At 32.6% G+C, this 17,207-nt stretch overlaps 1 protein-coding gene across 13 annotated transcripts; it reads right to left on the reverse strand.

Moving 5' to 3' along the window:
* Nucleotides 1-3,832: 3,832 nt before the first annotated feature.
* On the reverse strand, nucleotides 3,833-6,877 carry LOC141661253 (uncharacterized). Of its 13 annotated transcripts, none has more exons than XR_012549912.1 (6): nucleotides 6,340-6,877; nucleotides 6,039-6,159; nucleotides 5,772-5,882; nucleotides 4,952-5,056; nucleotides 4,372-4,529; nucleotides 3,833-4,157 (listed from the first exon to the last, which is right to left on the reverse strand). XR_012549912.1 is itself a non-coding variant. In XM_074468239.1 (5 exons), the coding sequence occupies exons 3-5, from the start codon at nucleotides 5,878-5,880 to the stop codon at nucleotides 4,110-4,112; spliced, it is 315 nt and encodes a 104-aa protein (XP_074324340.1). In that variant the 5' UTR covers nucleotides 5,881-5,882; nucleotides 6,039-6,159; nucleotides 6,340-6,877; the 3' UTR covers nucleotides 3,833-4,109. The 13 variants fall into 13 exon arrangements, 1 of the variants encoding a protein (XP_074324340.1); XR_012549909.1 differs by having other exon boundaries at nucleotides 4,952-5,130; XR_012549906.1 differs by having other exon boundaries at nucleotides 4,952-5,610.
* Between the last annotated feature and the right edge of the window lie 10,330 nt (nucleotides 6,878-17,207).

Consider the following 17,207-nt stretch of genomic DNA (forward strand, 5'->3'; position numbering starts at 1 on the left):
ATAAACATCGGGTATTCACCGATGTCTAGAATATACATCACCGACATCAACATCGGTTGGGAAACAACATAGACATCGGCCAAAAAGCGATGTCTATGGACTTTTTTCTTGTAGTGATGCAAGGATGGAAACTTTGTAAAAACATATTTAAAAGATCATAGGTTCTTTAAAAGTCACATGCAAAGCTTCTTTCTTTTTGAAATCAAATAAAACTAACACATAAAGCATAAAAACCCATTCGGCTCCTTGGAGTCATTGCCGAATGCTTGAGGCCAAGATTATGGATTGAAAGTAGAAGTATAACACTTCATCAAGACCATTTCTTGCTCAAGTTTTATAAGCCACAATTAGTTCAACTCTAGATTCACAAGAATCAAAGTTAAACCCTTGTGCTTTAACTACATGCAACTAAGAAAATTCACCTTAAATGATGATATGAAACCAAGTGAAATTAACCTTGCTTAGAGGGGTTGAAAGATGCAAGAAGATGAAGAAATGAAAAGAAAAAAAAATGAGAGGGGAGGGGGTTTTAGGTTCGGCCGAGAGAGAGGGGAAGGAGAGAAGAGAGTGAAGTGGTGGTGGAGAAATGAAGTGAGTGAAGTGTTTAACTTGTTTTTATCTCACAAAAAATGGTAGTGGAGTTTGAACTTACCACTTTAGCCTTCACCCACTAATAGCTAATTATTGCATGCAAGGTTTTATTGGTCTTTTGCTTGGTCAAAAGGAGTTAGTGGGGAGTGAGAGGATAATTCTATCCTTGGTTTCTATTTGAGGGGAAATTGCATGCAAGAATATGCTTGTAATTCGATAACTAGTAAAAGTAAAATTGAAAAAAAAAATAGTAATTAAAATACAAATCCATAAATCACCAAATAAATACCATAAATACTATGAGATTTTAGAAATATAATAAAACTGTTTTCAAAATTTTCGAATAAAATTTTATATTAAAAATAATTTTTTCTAACATTATTATACTAACAAATCAATCACGAAAAATATAGTTAACACATTATAAATCGCACAAATAATTGCAAGTAAATTGATTATATCCCACAATACTAAAACGAACATTTATCGCCTAATCGCAACTATTCAAATATTACTAAATCGCGAGAAATCTTTATTATTTACTAATCGCGTAGCGAAAATCTTACTCGCGTACGAAAATTACACGCTTAAAATATTCCAGCAACACTCGCAATGTCATTCGACAAAATTATACACAATATATAACGAATTCGCATAGTTGGCCTTATAACACAGAATATTTAGGAATATATATAACGCACTAATAAAATAGCTCCAATAATTACCGGTGGTCACAACAACTATAATATAATATAATATAAACAACTTTACATAATATAACTTACACTAGCCCGCAAACCCTAGACCAATTCCAAAAGCTTCTTCTTTGCTTCCTTGAATTATGCGGCTAAACAACGCAAGCTAATCCTCACTGGAGGGTTAAATTTAAAAACAGGTAAGTATGAGCGAAAGAAATGCTCAGCAAGTTCAGTATAACATAAATATGGTCTTTTTGATATAAAAACCGACATCTGCAATAGAGCAGAACAATTAAAATCTTAATTGCTGAATTAGAAAATTTTAATTAAGGAATAGCAGAATTGATTCCTTAAATGTATTAAAAATCCTTTTGATATTTTTGAGTGAAATATTTCAGCAATACTTTGAATCTTGACGAGAATAAAAAAAATCGCAAAACAGTGTTTATGAAAATATCGTAAACAACAACAATATGAAACAGTGATTATGGACTGAATCATAAACTTTATTTAAAACTAAACTCTTGATATCAATATTCATTTTGATGTCATATCAAATTAGATATCAATACGAACTTTGATGCTCACAACATCCCATACTGAAGTCAACATCAATTATCTCTATTAATACCACCTTTAATATTTAACCACGAAGTAAGTATCAACATAAATCAGAAACTAAATTAAACTGCATTTCATCTTTTTATACAAAACAGAAACACTTGATAAATCACTCTGTATATGATTATCAAAAGAAAATTAAATTTAGATTGAAATCTTTCTCCGACGGACGTACTATCACATCCTGATCAGCCCGTGTGATAGCACTAGATCATGATTCATAGAAACATGTCTCAAAACACGAGTACTCAAATAAAAAGACAATATATATTCCTGTGGAATAGTTTTTATTATAAATATTTCATATAATACATGGCCCTCCGCTGGACCGTCTGCCCCAGTCACTTACGCATTCATCCAATCTTAAAACATTTTATTGAAAGGGGTCATAAAAATCGACACCCTTATAAATTTTATTCCTCCCATTCACTTGGGCAGGAATACTCGCAACCAAATCATTTTTCTCAAAATCTAAAACATTTATAAATTCATTCATTTTTATAAGTAAAAATACTTAACTATTCTGAACATAGAATAGCAGAAGAGTACTTGCATAAACAGAATCATTTAATTAAGCGATATGTAAAACATTTATCTATTCTGAAATGGGAATAGAGAAGAATACTTGCATAATCATAAACAGTTTGATATGTAAAATATTGAACTATTCTGGAATTAGAATAGCATAGAAAAGTTGCCTTTGATTTTTAGCAGTTAGTCACACTCGTAGAAACACAATTATCTCAGTCTGGTATCTGAAGATATTACCGTATTTTTATTTCAATATGATGCTCCTGCGATTGCTAGAAGCCAGATATCCAATACCATTTTATTTCATTCTTCATCCAATGTTTGGTTCTGATCGTCTTGAATGATTGCATCTATAATTAAAAGATACAACTTATTCGTCTACACGATAATTACTCGACGAACTGCGCGTCAAAACTCTATCGTCTACCAGAACGATAACCCACATATAAAGAAAACAGTTAGGCACAAGACTCTTGACCCACGCATGCACGTAATTCACATAGCATGTACACATATAACTTACGTATCACATAATTTATATAACACATGACTTGGTTTGTCAAAACATTTGACTCAGTACTTATAGAATCGAAATCGGGTCAAAAATATGGTTTATCGATCAATAATCGACTCAGAATGACTCGTAAAACAAGCGGCCTTTTGAAACAAAAGAATTTGGATCTCGAAAATATTTTTAATGAAAGCAGAATATTTTTCTGAGTCAAGACACGTTTGTTTCGTATTAAACGGACAATCGGTCTATTTTTAACGAATAAAATAAGAATACTTCAATTAATAATAATATTAATTGAATATTCAATACCTTTATATAATTTTAAAAGTTCAAAATAATTTTAGAATATTATTTGGCTCAATTATAAATAATTACACTTCATTCAACTATTTATAAATAAAATTAATTGATTAAATGAATTAATCAATTAATTAAATGAATAAATAATTAATCAAAAAATTATAAATAATTGAATCAAATTATGATTTTCAAAAATAATAAAAAATCATACACTACGCCATAAATGCTCAAATGCTATGCTCTTCTGTTGTTGCCTTATGTCAAAAAAGCGTTGCATTTTCAATAATGCAACACCAAGGGGCGTTACATCTGCGGCCGTTGCATTAGAGGCCTAATGCAACGCTTTTTGGGGGTCTACAGCAACACCAGTAAGCATTGCCTAATAGATGTAATGCAACAGTATATACATCAAAGGCAACACCAAAAAGCGTTGGCTCTGACATAAGCTGGATGTAAGACTCCATGTGTGGGGCCCACATTAAGGCCACGTCAGCACGTGACACGTGGATGCCACGTGCAGTGGGCTCCACAATATCTGGTAAAAACATTACTATTACTTTATAATGCAATACCCAAATATCAAATGCAACGCTTTGTTTAAAATTTTTGCAAAATAATATTTCATAATTACAAAACCCATGAAAATTATCCTAATAGCCATTCAACAATTTCTACTAGCCATCCAAAACATCATCCAACAATCCCATTACAAGTTCCATCCACAAAATACATCCAACAACCCCAACATCATACTAACTACTAAATTCATTACAAGTTCTTCGATGTGACAAAAAGATACTATTACAATTGCAGCTAGAGCTATTGTAATTGGTGGGGCATCAAATGCCCTTAATTTAAGAAACTGTTCTGCTGGTACACGCTGGTACACGAATTGGTGAATCCTGCAAATCAGAAGTAAGACAAAGGTTTCAATAATATCACTGTATTATCTCCAATTAAAAAGATAACAACTCTAGTAACCATAACAATACAAATATTCCAGTAACCAGCTTACTTCTAAAGACAAAACAATTTACTAATCCTAGAGTAGGCTTAACCGCTCGAGGAAATCCATAACAATAAATACAACTACCAACCCAAAGTAACTTATTATACCTTAGACAACAAAGTAAGATCAAATGATCTAAAATACTCATATTTAAAGTCCTTCATTTGTTCAGATCTATGATAGCTTTCCAGAGAAACAACTTCACAACCAACAATATTTTCCATCTTACGAGCCAGGCTAGTTTTTCCAGACCCGCTTGGACCTCCTATTTAAAAACACAATAACAAACACTTGAGAATAACACGACCTTAGAATTAAAGGGAGACTCCAAATTTATTTTCCAAATCTACAAACACCAATATGATTTATGATTTTCAGTACATGTGTTGTCAAGGTTGTTAGCATTATCACCATATTACATGAGAAAATGAAACCATAGAAATAACTGTCTGCGGGTCAATTGTACATAGTCTTGCACTCTTACATCTATTTAGATTAGAGAGATTGTTTCTTGCAAAAAAACAGAATTGAAACATGCAGCATCCCATTTTGTTGTTTACATGTTATTTACCAAATGTAATCCAAAAACTACCTCTAGCCCCAATAAAAGTTACTTTAACTTACAAAATCATTTGTCTAACAAAGTTTTGGTATCAAAATTGTAAATCTAGACTTCTGTAACCATACTTGTTATAGTGTCATGCCAAACAACAGCATTGTCTTCATCCTCAGTTCTGCTGATGCCATTAGTTTAAATGATAAAGATTTGAGTTTCCTCTGTTAAATTAGTTGCTCGAAAATAATCAAGGATCAGAGATACAGGGAGTCTTTCTTCGCAGATAATTTGAATCTGCAAGCTTATAAGACTGTAGAGAATTTAAGATTGACAAACTGAAACAATATGATCAGCAAAACTTGAAGTATTTCTAAATTTACCGCAACTGCATGATCCAAGGTTTGGTTGCTAAATTTCTAACATCACAAACTAAGAGTATACCATGGTTCTAGACCATGGACCAACTTGCATCTCTAGAGTAGTACATTAAATCATGAGCACTTTCTCTTTCAACAAAATCCAGGCACAATTAAGTATAAACACCACAAAAACTACGATTACAGTTTCCTGCACACGGAAAACCTCTTTTTATTCTACTCAAATATAGCTACCATTCTACATAATATGACTACCTAGAAGTAACAGAAAGACAAATACAGTCAAGGGAGAAGTATCAAGCTAAACAATGAGATTATAAGAACCTGGGGGATTTCCTATTACAAACTCTTGAGTTCCAAATATTTGGCTTTAAATCAATCAGCTAGCTTGGTTTTATTTTTATCTACACCCCCTGACATTCGACAGATGATAGTTTTCACAATTTTTTCCACATCCAGTCATATTTGACACACAATATGAGAAATGAAACAGAAAAATATGATATCATCAAGTTCATATTTCAAAAATTTGTATGTTGGCAGAACCTTTGGATAATCATAAAAGGTGTCCAACCTTCTTCAAGGGTATCTGTCCTCATAAGGTTACATGACAGAGGTCCACAACCCATTTTAGATACATCTCCAATTATCGTTTTCACATCGACATGACCCAAGCGAAGCATTCCTGCACAAAAAGAACTATATGAGAACTTTCTCCTGAATACTGAAACCTAAAACTTTCAACTAAAAAATATTGCAATTGGAGAGCTCTGGGATAAAGGGGTTGTTGTTAACAGATGATTCCTACAAAGAAGCAAAACAGCAGAAGGTTTGTTCTTACTTGTGAAAACATATCTGAATTCTAGAATGCAATCTCTCAGGGATGACTACAGATGGGACCAAAGTCCCACGGGCTTCAGACTGTGGTAAGCAGCACCAACTGCAATTCCAGTAAATCCAGCCTAAAAATATCATTTATCATTTTTAATGGTCAAGTATCATTAAGAAGCCGTTATTTTTTAGGTGAGTTAGAGCGATAACCGCTTGATTACAGAATTCAAGCTCCAAGGCTTCAGACCTATGAACAAAAACTTAATTAAAATAAAAACATAGGTTTCTAAACAAATTTAAAAGTTACATACCTAATTAAACCAATCGCTTGATTTTAAACTACTAAATCAAATATGCCTAATTTCAAGCTCGATTTGTTACAGAGAACTCCTTCCCTTTCATCAAACAATCTTCAATCGCTCTTAACAAGGCCATAATACAACCTTCAACCAATCAATTTTGTATAAATCGATTTTGTTTCACCATTCAATTTTGTATAAATCAAATCCGTTTCAAGTTGGGCTTTTGCTTAATTGCGGCATGGTTTTAATTTGTGAAGTGGTGAGTACTAATTTGTGAGGATGGGGTAAATTAGGGTTTAAGATGGGTTGATAGAGAGGTGAGACAGGGGTTGTGACGGTGAGAGAGGGGATATGGAGTCGAGGTTTGAGAGAGAGTTTTAGTCGTGGTTTGAGAGAGACGGGGGAGAATATCAGGCGTGGTTTCAGAGAGAGAGAGGGAGTTGTGGTGAGAGAGAGTGAGAGTCGAGGTTGGAGACCGGATCCGAGAAAAAAGGGGGAAATTTGGGAAAGGGGGAATAAAAATTTGGGAAAGGGGGAAGATTTTTGAGAAAAGCGTGGAAATATGTGTACTAAAACGGGGGAAAAGTACAAGTAATTTTTTAATTTTTTAAAACTAGCCATTGACAATGGTTCGAAAAACTAACCGATGTTAAAGTTAAAAACGTGTATTCTGAAGTATTTCTTTTTTGAATATAGACAACGGTTAGTATACAAAACCGATATCAATATTCTTATTTAACATCGCCTATTTAGAAACCGTTATTAAAAAATATATTAACATCTGGTGCATTATGTACCGATGTCTAAGCACTGATGTCGTATATACTATTTCTAGTAGTGCTTTGTCAAGATTAGGTTCGACTCATAGCCTTGCATTTTTTTAAAATACCTATATTTTGATTAAAATTATTGTTTTTTCAGATTTTTTTAATTTTCAAAATTTATAATTTTACAAAAATTAAAAATACAATTTAAACTTATATAAAATGTATGTCTGAATATGTTTAATTAAATAAAATACTATATTTTATATTTTAAATAAATGATTAAAATATTAAAATTATTGTATTTAATTTTATAATATATCTATTTTTATAATCTAAAAAATAATTTAATATAATGAAAAGCTTAAACGAAAAACCTATATTTTGATTAAAAATATATATTTCTTTAGATTTTTTTAATTTTCAAAATTTATAATTTTACAAAAATTCAAAATAAGATTTAAAGTTATATAAAATGTATGTCTAAATATGTTAAATAAAATAAAATATTACATTTTATATTTTAAGAAAATAAATGACTAAAATGTTAAAATTTTGTATTTGCTTTGATAATATATATATTTTTATAATCTCAAAAATAATTTAATATAATGCAACGCTTAAACGTGGTGTTGCACGTCATCACACTACCAATTTTACCAAAACAGTACATTTATGTTTAATGCAATGCTTTTTGACTAGTGTTGGAGAAAATTAAGCAAAATTATACCTAACAGAACGTTTTTATTGCAACACTCAAAAAAAGCATAGCATTTGAGCACTTATGGCGTAGTGATAATTTGACATAATTTGAAATTGAAATAAATACTTTAGAACAATTTTCGAAATAACGTCTTTGTAAAACGGACTTTCCCGAGGTTAGAACCCCTCAAAATCAATTTCAAACAATACAATTCAACTATACTCTAATAAAATTAATAAATTTAAAACACACCATAATATATATATATATATATATATTTGCATATATAAACACGCCAGAAACGAAAAAAATGGTCAAATGTGACTTCTAAAACAACTTCTAAAAATTATGAAGTAAATATATAAACACTAACATGATATAATATATTAGAATCTCGAAATCCTTACCCAAAATAAATTCTGATCAGCCCAAGGGATTATTTGATGTCCAGAAAATATCTCCAGAAATATAATCCAAAAATTTTCTGTAACAATTTTAAAATTCTCAAAATATTCAAAACTTAAGAAAATATAAGTTTCATGATTTTTGAAAAATTCTAAAATTTAATACTAAATTTATACTAAAACACAATCAGAGAATCATTTAGGGATAAATAATTGATGAAATATTGTTTTCTAAATTTTATAAATCCCCATAAATCATTATTAAAATTATAAATCCATAAAAATAATTTTAGAGACAATTTCAATATTGAAAATTAATTTTCAATAAAATCACTTTTAAAAGTGAAGACAAAACAATACAATTCAACATCTAATAATACAATTAACTCTCGAATCCATAGAGTCACACTCAGCTAATAATAAATACAACACTCGGCTGACAGAACCATAACATATTTTATTTATTTAATAATTCTGTACTTACACTTATATATCGGATCCGAAAATAGAGTATTTAGCCGGTAAGTAACTATAAAAAAGATACAATTTAATACCAGATTTGGATAATTATCAAAACCGAGCTTCTTATAAAACACCCTATGAGAAAATAATATAAAAAATATCCCGTCTCTTGAGAATACGGGTTTTATTGATCTACCGAAATGATTATCATATCGAAAAATTTGCACTAGGACTCGTACGGGTCAAACTGTACTCCTGATCGAAAAAGTCAAAATACGGAAAATGTTTAGAATAATCAAATTAGGTTAGGAAGGAGTTTTCCGAAGAGTTCCGAGTTCTACAAACACAAAAAAGGTTGAAGTTGGACGATTCCCGGCTTTATAAAATAGTTTTATAATTAATCAGAAAATAAATATTAAATCTATAAATCCTTATAAAATCATATAACAATCCAAAAATTACCAGAAAAATACCATAATTATCTATACTTTATTCTGGACATATTAAAAATCAAAATACTTACACTTTATCACATATAAACACCCAAATATAAATATCAATCAACAGATAATTCACCAAAATTCCCATAATAATAACATAATAATTATTTAATGATAAAAATAATTGCACGATATTTTCCGGATATTACAAAACAATTTCAATTTACCGATATCAATAAGATCGGCTTTCAAATAACTTTTGAAAATAATACATTTAAGTAAATATTTCCAGAAATTAACAAGGATCGATATAACACATAACAATTAGCACATTACCATTGAATAACACGAACTCATCAAACATGAATAAAATATCCACCATTTTATTCCTTCTAAATCATAAAAGCATATATATATATTCAAATAATAATTATAATAATTCTAAAAATACGAGATATTACAGAACATGTGCCTTCGAGACATGTGTCTGTGGGACACACTGTCATTGGACAGTTTAGTGTGCCTTTTGGACAGTGTTGCCCAGTAAAGTAATTGTTTAAGGGGGATTAGATATAATTACTAAACAAAATGATGTATTATGAAAGTAAAGTAAGAACAGATGAATCAAATACCAGTTTATATTGATCTTTATTAAACTGTTACAAAACTCTCTCAAGAACAATATTCATAAGAGCTTCTAGGTTATGCGAATACTCGAGTTCAGCTCTCAAATTGTGATAACCTATTCTGTGTTTATATACTACACAACTATAATCAGTCCTCTATCAATTACAAGATATGTTACAATATAATTCTAACACTTTCCATACATATCTAAATCAACTACGATCTTATAAATCAGCACCTTCTGATTTATCTCGCAGTCCTGACTTATCATCCAAGTCATTCTCAACGGATAGCCTGATCAGCGGATATATGTTGTAGCTTCAGCGGATAATTATTTGTATATATCAACGGATGACTAAAGATTATCAACGGATGATAACGAAGCTTCCAAAGGATAATCATATCATAACAGTTGATCATATCCTTATTGTTAGACAGATCCTGATCTTCGACTTAGCCAATTCTTAACAATCTGTCGCAATTTATGCTTTGCAGAATAAGCATAAATTCTAATAAAATTTTCTAGTGCCAAAAACCAGATAGAAAAAATTAGTAGTGTTAAGCTTACTTTGGTTCAGACTTTGATCTTCATATTTCTTGATAAATTCTGCAGTATCTCTGAACAAATGATTTAACTCTGTCATCAATCTCTTTCAACAGAATATCTTCTAATTTGATCTTCAAATTCTTCTCATACTTTGTTTTATCAGATAATTGATAGATAGCAGCTCTTAGAGTTCTGATTTTAGCTCTTTCTGTCATCATGTCTTTCAGTGAAACATAACAAGTTTTTCTTTCATCAGGATTCATGGTTATATGCCTCTCAGTAAGAACATTTTCAATGATAGCTTCTCCTTTCTTCGCGTTGACTTCTTGCCCTCTGAAATTTATGTACTTAGGAAAATATGATCCAAAATATTATCGACCATCATCCAGTATCCTTCTTCTGATATTGGCAAGAGTCATGTTTGACCATAACCTAGAAGTTTCATCTTCAGCTCTTAGCAAATAGTGAATGTACTTCAATTCCTTTGTAAACATGATCATCAGTTCATCAAGTGAAAGAACTTGTATTTTATCATTTTGCAATAAGAGTAAGATCTTCTGTTTAGATTCAGAACCATCATGTTTGTCAAGAATAATCTTCAGAATTTCAAGTCTATCCAGATGATCAACAGTTACTTCCTTACCAGGACTATCAGCAAGTGTGAAGTTCAATAACTTTAAATTGACAAGTTTAGGTTCATGATGTCCTATTCCAGCTCTTGTGAATGGTTCAATCAACTTGAGATTTTTAGCTTGTACTAACCAAGACTTCTTATCTCCCATGGTATTAGAACCAAGTAAACCATCCATCCTTATTCCTCAAGGAGTAAAGCTCAATTTATCATTACAAATAAGATCAGCAATTTTCCCCATTTGTATTTATTCTTGATCTTTGGAAATACTTGAGCTCTCATTTCTGCTCTTTTCTGCAACATCTTCATATCAGTACTCCTCCATTTATTCCTCTCAAATATTTTAAGCATATTCTTCTATACTTGATCTGCTTTGTCAACATCAATTTTTATTTTTCCTTCCTGTGCCCTTTCTTCTCTGTCAAAAACCATTTCTTCTTCCTTGAAGTTTTCAGCATTAACAACTTCAACATAAGCAGAGAGAATCTGTAAATCCATTTAAAATAGAATTTCCTCTTCTTCAGTTTTCACAGAATCAGGAATCACTATCATTCTTTCAGTGTTAGGAAAAGAATCTGAACTTGTAATCTTGTTATCAGGAATTGAACTAGGAGTACAAAGAGCAGCTTCCATGTTAGATCCATGTGATCTACCATATGATCTATCCTTAGAGACTTGAATTTACTGTGTCTTTTGACTTTGAATTCCAGTTCCAGTTTGAACTTTCACAGCATCAGAGGTCTCCTTCTCTTGTTCATCACCATCATCATCAGAATTGGTATTTCTCCTCAAAACTGATTCAGGTTGACATTTTTTCTTTGATACTATCTTCCCCTTTTGGAATCTAGACTTTGTAGAAGAGAGAAAATAGCATCCAACTTGGAATTTGTAGCATTCTGACCAGCTTCCAAAGATGTCAGCTTCTCAGACATATGATCTTGTTTTTCTTCCAAGCTAAACATTCTATTTAGCAGACCACTTTGTTTGTTTGTACCTTTAATAGTCACATAAATATCAGCAAGCTCTTCTCTGAGAGTACATTATCTTTCTTGAGTGCAGAGACAGAAGAATGCAGTCCTCTGAATAAAACTGTAGTGGATTTGATAGATGCTTTCATTTCATGATGTGAAACCAATTGAACATCGTGATCAGCTAAAGTCTGAGCATATTCCATAAATATCTTCTCACTGGGTAACCTCTAGGAATGATTCCATTCATAAGCCCTATGAGGATGTACAAAGTAGCATGACCAGATGATAAACCATAAGTAAAGAATTTAGAGGCATCAATATCAGCTTTCAGAGCAGCATAATTATGATTATCATCATCAGAATAATCAAAATCATCATGATCACCAGAAGATTTCTCAGAAATATCAGAATCAAAATCAGGAACTATGCCTTTCAGCTTTAAATCAGGATTTGACTTTGAAGGCTTAGTTACATTTGTAGATCCTGTAAGAAAAGAACCATGAGTACCTAAATCTCTCTGTTCTTTTAAAGTGGTTTCATCACTTCTCACACCATTCATCTCATGACTTTTAATAGTTAGAGCTTCCTGACAAGGATTAACTAAATCCCTACTCTCATCTACCTCTTCTTTTGCCAGGTAAGGATCCTGCTCTTCTTAGTTCTATTTTTCGCTAAATCTTTTCTCTCATTCTCACATGAAAAGCTCAGATTAGTTTTTCTGACAGAAATAAGAGGTGGTCGAGAAGAGTTTTCTGTGTTCTTATGACTAAAGGTATTCCTGTGTACAGGTCTAATCATAGTCATGTCATCAGATAGAATAGAGTGTAAATGATTTGTACCTTAAGGAGTATCAACCATTGGTATAGCCTTGAGTGGTTGCACCAAGATAGATTCAATCTTATCTTAATAAGTGATCAGTTCATCTGGATGTTGAGAATCAGGAACAGTTTCATCATGAATTGTTCTTTTGTCAAGAATGTGCTGCTTGTCAGAATTGATCCCATATCAGAATATGATACTAAGTCTACAAAAGTACTTTGAACTGCTGGTTCTTGTGTGACTTGAGGTGTAGAAGCTTTTTCAATCCTTTGAATTGAACGTTCTTGTGTACTTCCCTCAAAGATGGGATCAGTGATAACAACATCCATTTCAGCAATGTGCTTTTGATGAGCTTTCATGTGTTGTATTGTCTTCAAAATGTCATCAACCACAGAAATTTGACTTCCTTAAGCAATGTCAGGAATAGTCAGTTGTGATGTTATGCTTGCACCTACACTTTGAGCGATGGTTCTTGTGTACCTGGGGCATTAACAGGTGCATCTTCACTTTAAGAAGATGGTTCTTGTGTACTGTACCCCTTCTGTGGTGATTGAAGTTTGGTCTTTTTACTTTGAGAAACTGTTGAAGTCTGTGCTTTTATCTTGATAGACTTCTACAGACCAACTTCTTTAGCAATTTTGACAATCTTGGCTGCGTGAGATTTAGTAAATTTTTGATCAGGAATGGTCACTATCTTGTCAGGAACTGCTTGAGACCTGTCAGTATTTAACAATGATTTATCAAGATTTGTAGATTCCTGATCCTGAGCAACATTAACCAACACTGTAAGACCATATAATTTCTTTTGAACTTTTTCTGCTGCCTTCATCAGTCTCCTTTTCTTAGGCTTAACAGCTACAATCAAATTTTGGTCTTCTTCCGCATTAGAACCAATAACCTCCACTGGTCTAGTAGGCTTCTTGAATAAAATTGCATCATCACTGTCACTTTCAGTGTTTGATGATTCATCAACCAGCTTATCACCAACCCTAATTTTCCTTTTCTTTCTTTCTGTATTCTCCTTGATTTTTGTTACTGATGAAACACTTTTCCTACTTACTCCACCTTTTTGCTCCAAGGATTTAGGTGAATGTGAAACAACCTTTAGACTTAATTGTCTCTCAGACAAATCAGTCTCAGCTATTGTCTTTGCTTTTGCAACTAATTCCTTTTGAGAAGAACCAGAGGTGATAGTGTGTTCCGATTTAAGGGAAGAAAAATAGACACTATGGTGTCAGGAACAAGGTTGGATGTGCCTTGTTCCATAGCTTCAGGATTTGGAAAAGTATATTTATCAGGAATTTTGTTAGACAAAAACACCAACAATTCTCGTGGTAAAATTGTTCCTCTCGTGAAAGTAGCTTTCCTTTTTGCTAAATCTGTTGTGGATATGTTGTGAACTTGATTATTTTATTAACAAAACACCTTGGTAGATTTTACTTAGTGAAAAATGTAGCACTCGACGGATAAGGATTATAGTCCCGACGGATGACTCAATATAGTCCCGACGGATGATGATTTATTATACATCGAGTGAGTAGCTTGTGTAACAATAAGTCTATAGCACATTTCTGCATACACATTGTTTAGATTCTGTAGTAGTACTCATGTCATGTTGACTTCAACTAGAGATGCAAAATAGGTTGATTAATTATACATAGATGATGTCTTATAATTCTGCATTAATGAAATGAAGTCAAGTGCCAGATAGCTACCCGACGGATAAACAACAATGCCACTCGACGGATGATTAACAAGGTAACCCGACGGATGATCATGAACCCGACGGATAAAGAATTCAAACATCTGTTGACAGTGACAACACAATCACATGCGTCGAGTGTATGCAAAAGGAATGTGGAAGCCTATTCAACTGGGTTTTAGAGAACAAAGAAGCATTGCCATTTACATGCTATTATGAAGATATTCAGAGATGCTGTAATAGAGTAATGAAGCAGCAGAGTATTAGACTTGATAGGTTTTGTTTTATTATCTTGTCTTATTACTGTGTAATCTTGGTGATATATAAACCAAGAAGTAGCAAATAGAACAACAACAAGACTAAGAACATTTTTCTCAGAGAAACATTTGTAAGCTTTATTTCTTAGCATTTCTCTGTAAACTTAGTTGTTCATATTTGTAAGCAGCTGTGAGCTAATTTAGCTACACAGAGTTCTCTTGATATAATATATATCTCTGGTGGATACATTCAAATCCACCAGAAAGTTTTTACAGACTTGTATTTTTAATTACTTGTGTCTTGATTCATTTCAAGATATTATTCCGTAGTTTGCAAATCAATTCACACAGTTATATATTATTAAGATTAACACTTTGTATCTTTGTGAAAAAGTTTCAAGAATTCCATTCAACCCCCCTTCTGTAATTCTTGTTGCATTGTTAGGGACTAACAATTGGTATCAGAGCAAGCTCTTGATAAAAAAGAGTTTTAAGATCACAACAAAACAGCAAGATGAACAAGAAGGATGTTGGAGTCAAGATTTTTTTTCTGGATAAAGATAATTACCATCACTGGAAGGTAAAAATGCATCTTCATTTACTTTCTCAAGATGAGGCCTATGTAGATTGCATAGAAAGAGGCCCTCATGTACCAATGAGAGCTGCAACTAGAAATGAGCCATATGTCCCCAAGCCAAGGCATGAATGGTCTAATCCTGATATTGAACAAGTCAGGAAGGATAAGAAGGCCATGAATATTCTGTTCAATGGAGTTGATGGTGACATGTTTGACAACATCATCAATTGCAAAACTGCCAAGGAAGTTTGGGACACTATACAGATTATCTGTGATGGCACTGAACAAGTTAGAGAAAACAAGATGCAGCAGCTAATTCAGCAATATGAGCACTTTCATAGTGAAGACAGTGAGTCTCTCACTGACATTTTTAGTAGATTTCAAAAACTACTAAATGCTTTGAAGTTGCATGGAAGGGTCTATCAGACAAAAGACTCCAATCTTAAATTCCTTAGATCTCTTCCAAAGGAATGGAAACATATGACAGTCTCATTGAGAAACTCTCAAGATTACAAGAAGTTTACTTTGGAGAGACTCTATAGCATCCTGAAAACTTATGAGCTTGAAATAGAGCAAGATGAGAGGATGGAAAGAGGAAAGAAGAAAGGAGGATCCATTGCACTAGTTGCTAAATTAGAGAAAGAGAAGGAGATGAAGATGGAAGCTGTTGAATCAACTTCAAAGGTCTGTGAAAACAAGGGCAAGGGGCTGGTAGCAGAAAATGAAGATTCTTTGAGCCAAGATGACATGGAAGATATTGACGAACATCTAGCATTTCTTTCCAGAAGATTTTCCAAGCTCAAGTTCAAGAAGAACTTTGGAGTAGCTAAGCCAAATAGAAACATGATGGATAAATCAAAATTCAAATGTTTCAAATGTGGTTTGGCAAGGCACTTTGCCAGTGAGTGTAGAAAGTCAGATTCCAACAAGAAAAGGTTTGAGCCTATGGATTATAAACAGAAATACTTTGAGTTGCTCAAACAAAAGGAAAAGGCTTTCATTACACAAGAAAATGACTGGGCATCAGATGGTCTAGATGAGGATAAGGATGTCAACTATGTCAATCTAGCCCTAATGGCCAAGTCTGATGAAACAGAGACAAGTTCTTCAAGTAATCAGGTAATCGCCACTAACCTTGCACATTTATCTAAAGCTGAGTGTAATGATGCAATAAATGACATGTCTACAGAATTATATCATTTGCGTGTTACACTTAAGTCTCTTACTAAGGAAAATGCTAAAATCAAAGAAAATAATTTGTTTTTAAGTGAGAGGAATAATGTGCTAGAGTCTCAGTTCATTGAATTTGAAAAATTGAGAATTGAGTGTAAAATTGCTAAGGATAAATTAACTGAGTCCTTGAAGAAAGAAGAGATCTTGAAGAAGCAGCTTGAACGAGAACATGAGGTGATTAAGGCATAGAAAACATCTAGGGATGTTCATGCTCAAATCACCAAAGTTCAAGGTATTGAGTCCTTTTGTGATGCAGCCTGGAAGAAGAATAAGGATAAGCTAGAATCCAATTTGGTTGAAGGATTGCTAACAGATGTAGACTCGACGAATGATGAGGGTCATCCGTCGGATAACAAAAAGGGTTATCCGTCGAGTGATATAAATCCTCATCCGTCGACTGTGAGCAAGCCTGTGAATAAGGCCAAACTTATTAAGTTAAATGAGAGATATGGATCAGTTTCCAAGAATTTTGTTCCAGGAGAAACCAGTCAAGTGAAGAAGGAGAAAAAGGCTAATGTTGGTCATATGACAGTCAAACAGTTGAGTGACAGACTGGAGAAAATTGAGGTTAAAACAAATGCTAAAAAGAAAAATAATAGAAATGGTAAAGTAGGAATTAACAAGAATAACAACTACACACCTGATAAATATGCTCCCAGAAAAATCTGTGTCAAGTGTGGTAGTGTAAATCACTTGTCTGTTAATTGCAAATCTTTCATGCCTACTTCCATATCTGTGCC

The sequence above is a fragment of the Apium graveolens genome, chromosome 1, assembly GCF_009905375.1.
Source record: "Apium graveolens cultivar Ventura chromosome 1, ASM990537v1, whole genome shotgun sequence".
Taxonomy (NCBI): domain Eukaryota; kingdom Viridiplantae; phylum Streptophyta; class Magnoliopsida; order Apiales; family Apiaceae; genus Apium; species Apium graveolens.

Bases quoted from the DNA above. Each gene is read 5' to 3' on its own strand.
- LOC141661253 (XM_074468239.1), bottom strand. From the start codon at position 5,880: ATGCTTCGCTTGGGTCATGTCGATGTGAAAACGATAATTGGAGATGTA. The intron at 4,530-5,771 runs GTTGGACACCTT...GTTTTTAAATAG, and splicing joins GACAGATACCCTTGAAGAAG to GAGGTCCAAGCGGGTCTGGA. The intron at 4,158-4,371 runs GTATAATAAGTT...TCTGATTTGCAG, and splicing joins ATCTTACTTTGTTGTCTAAG to GATTCACCAATTCGTGTACC.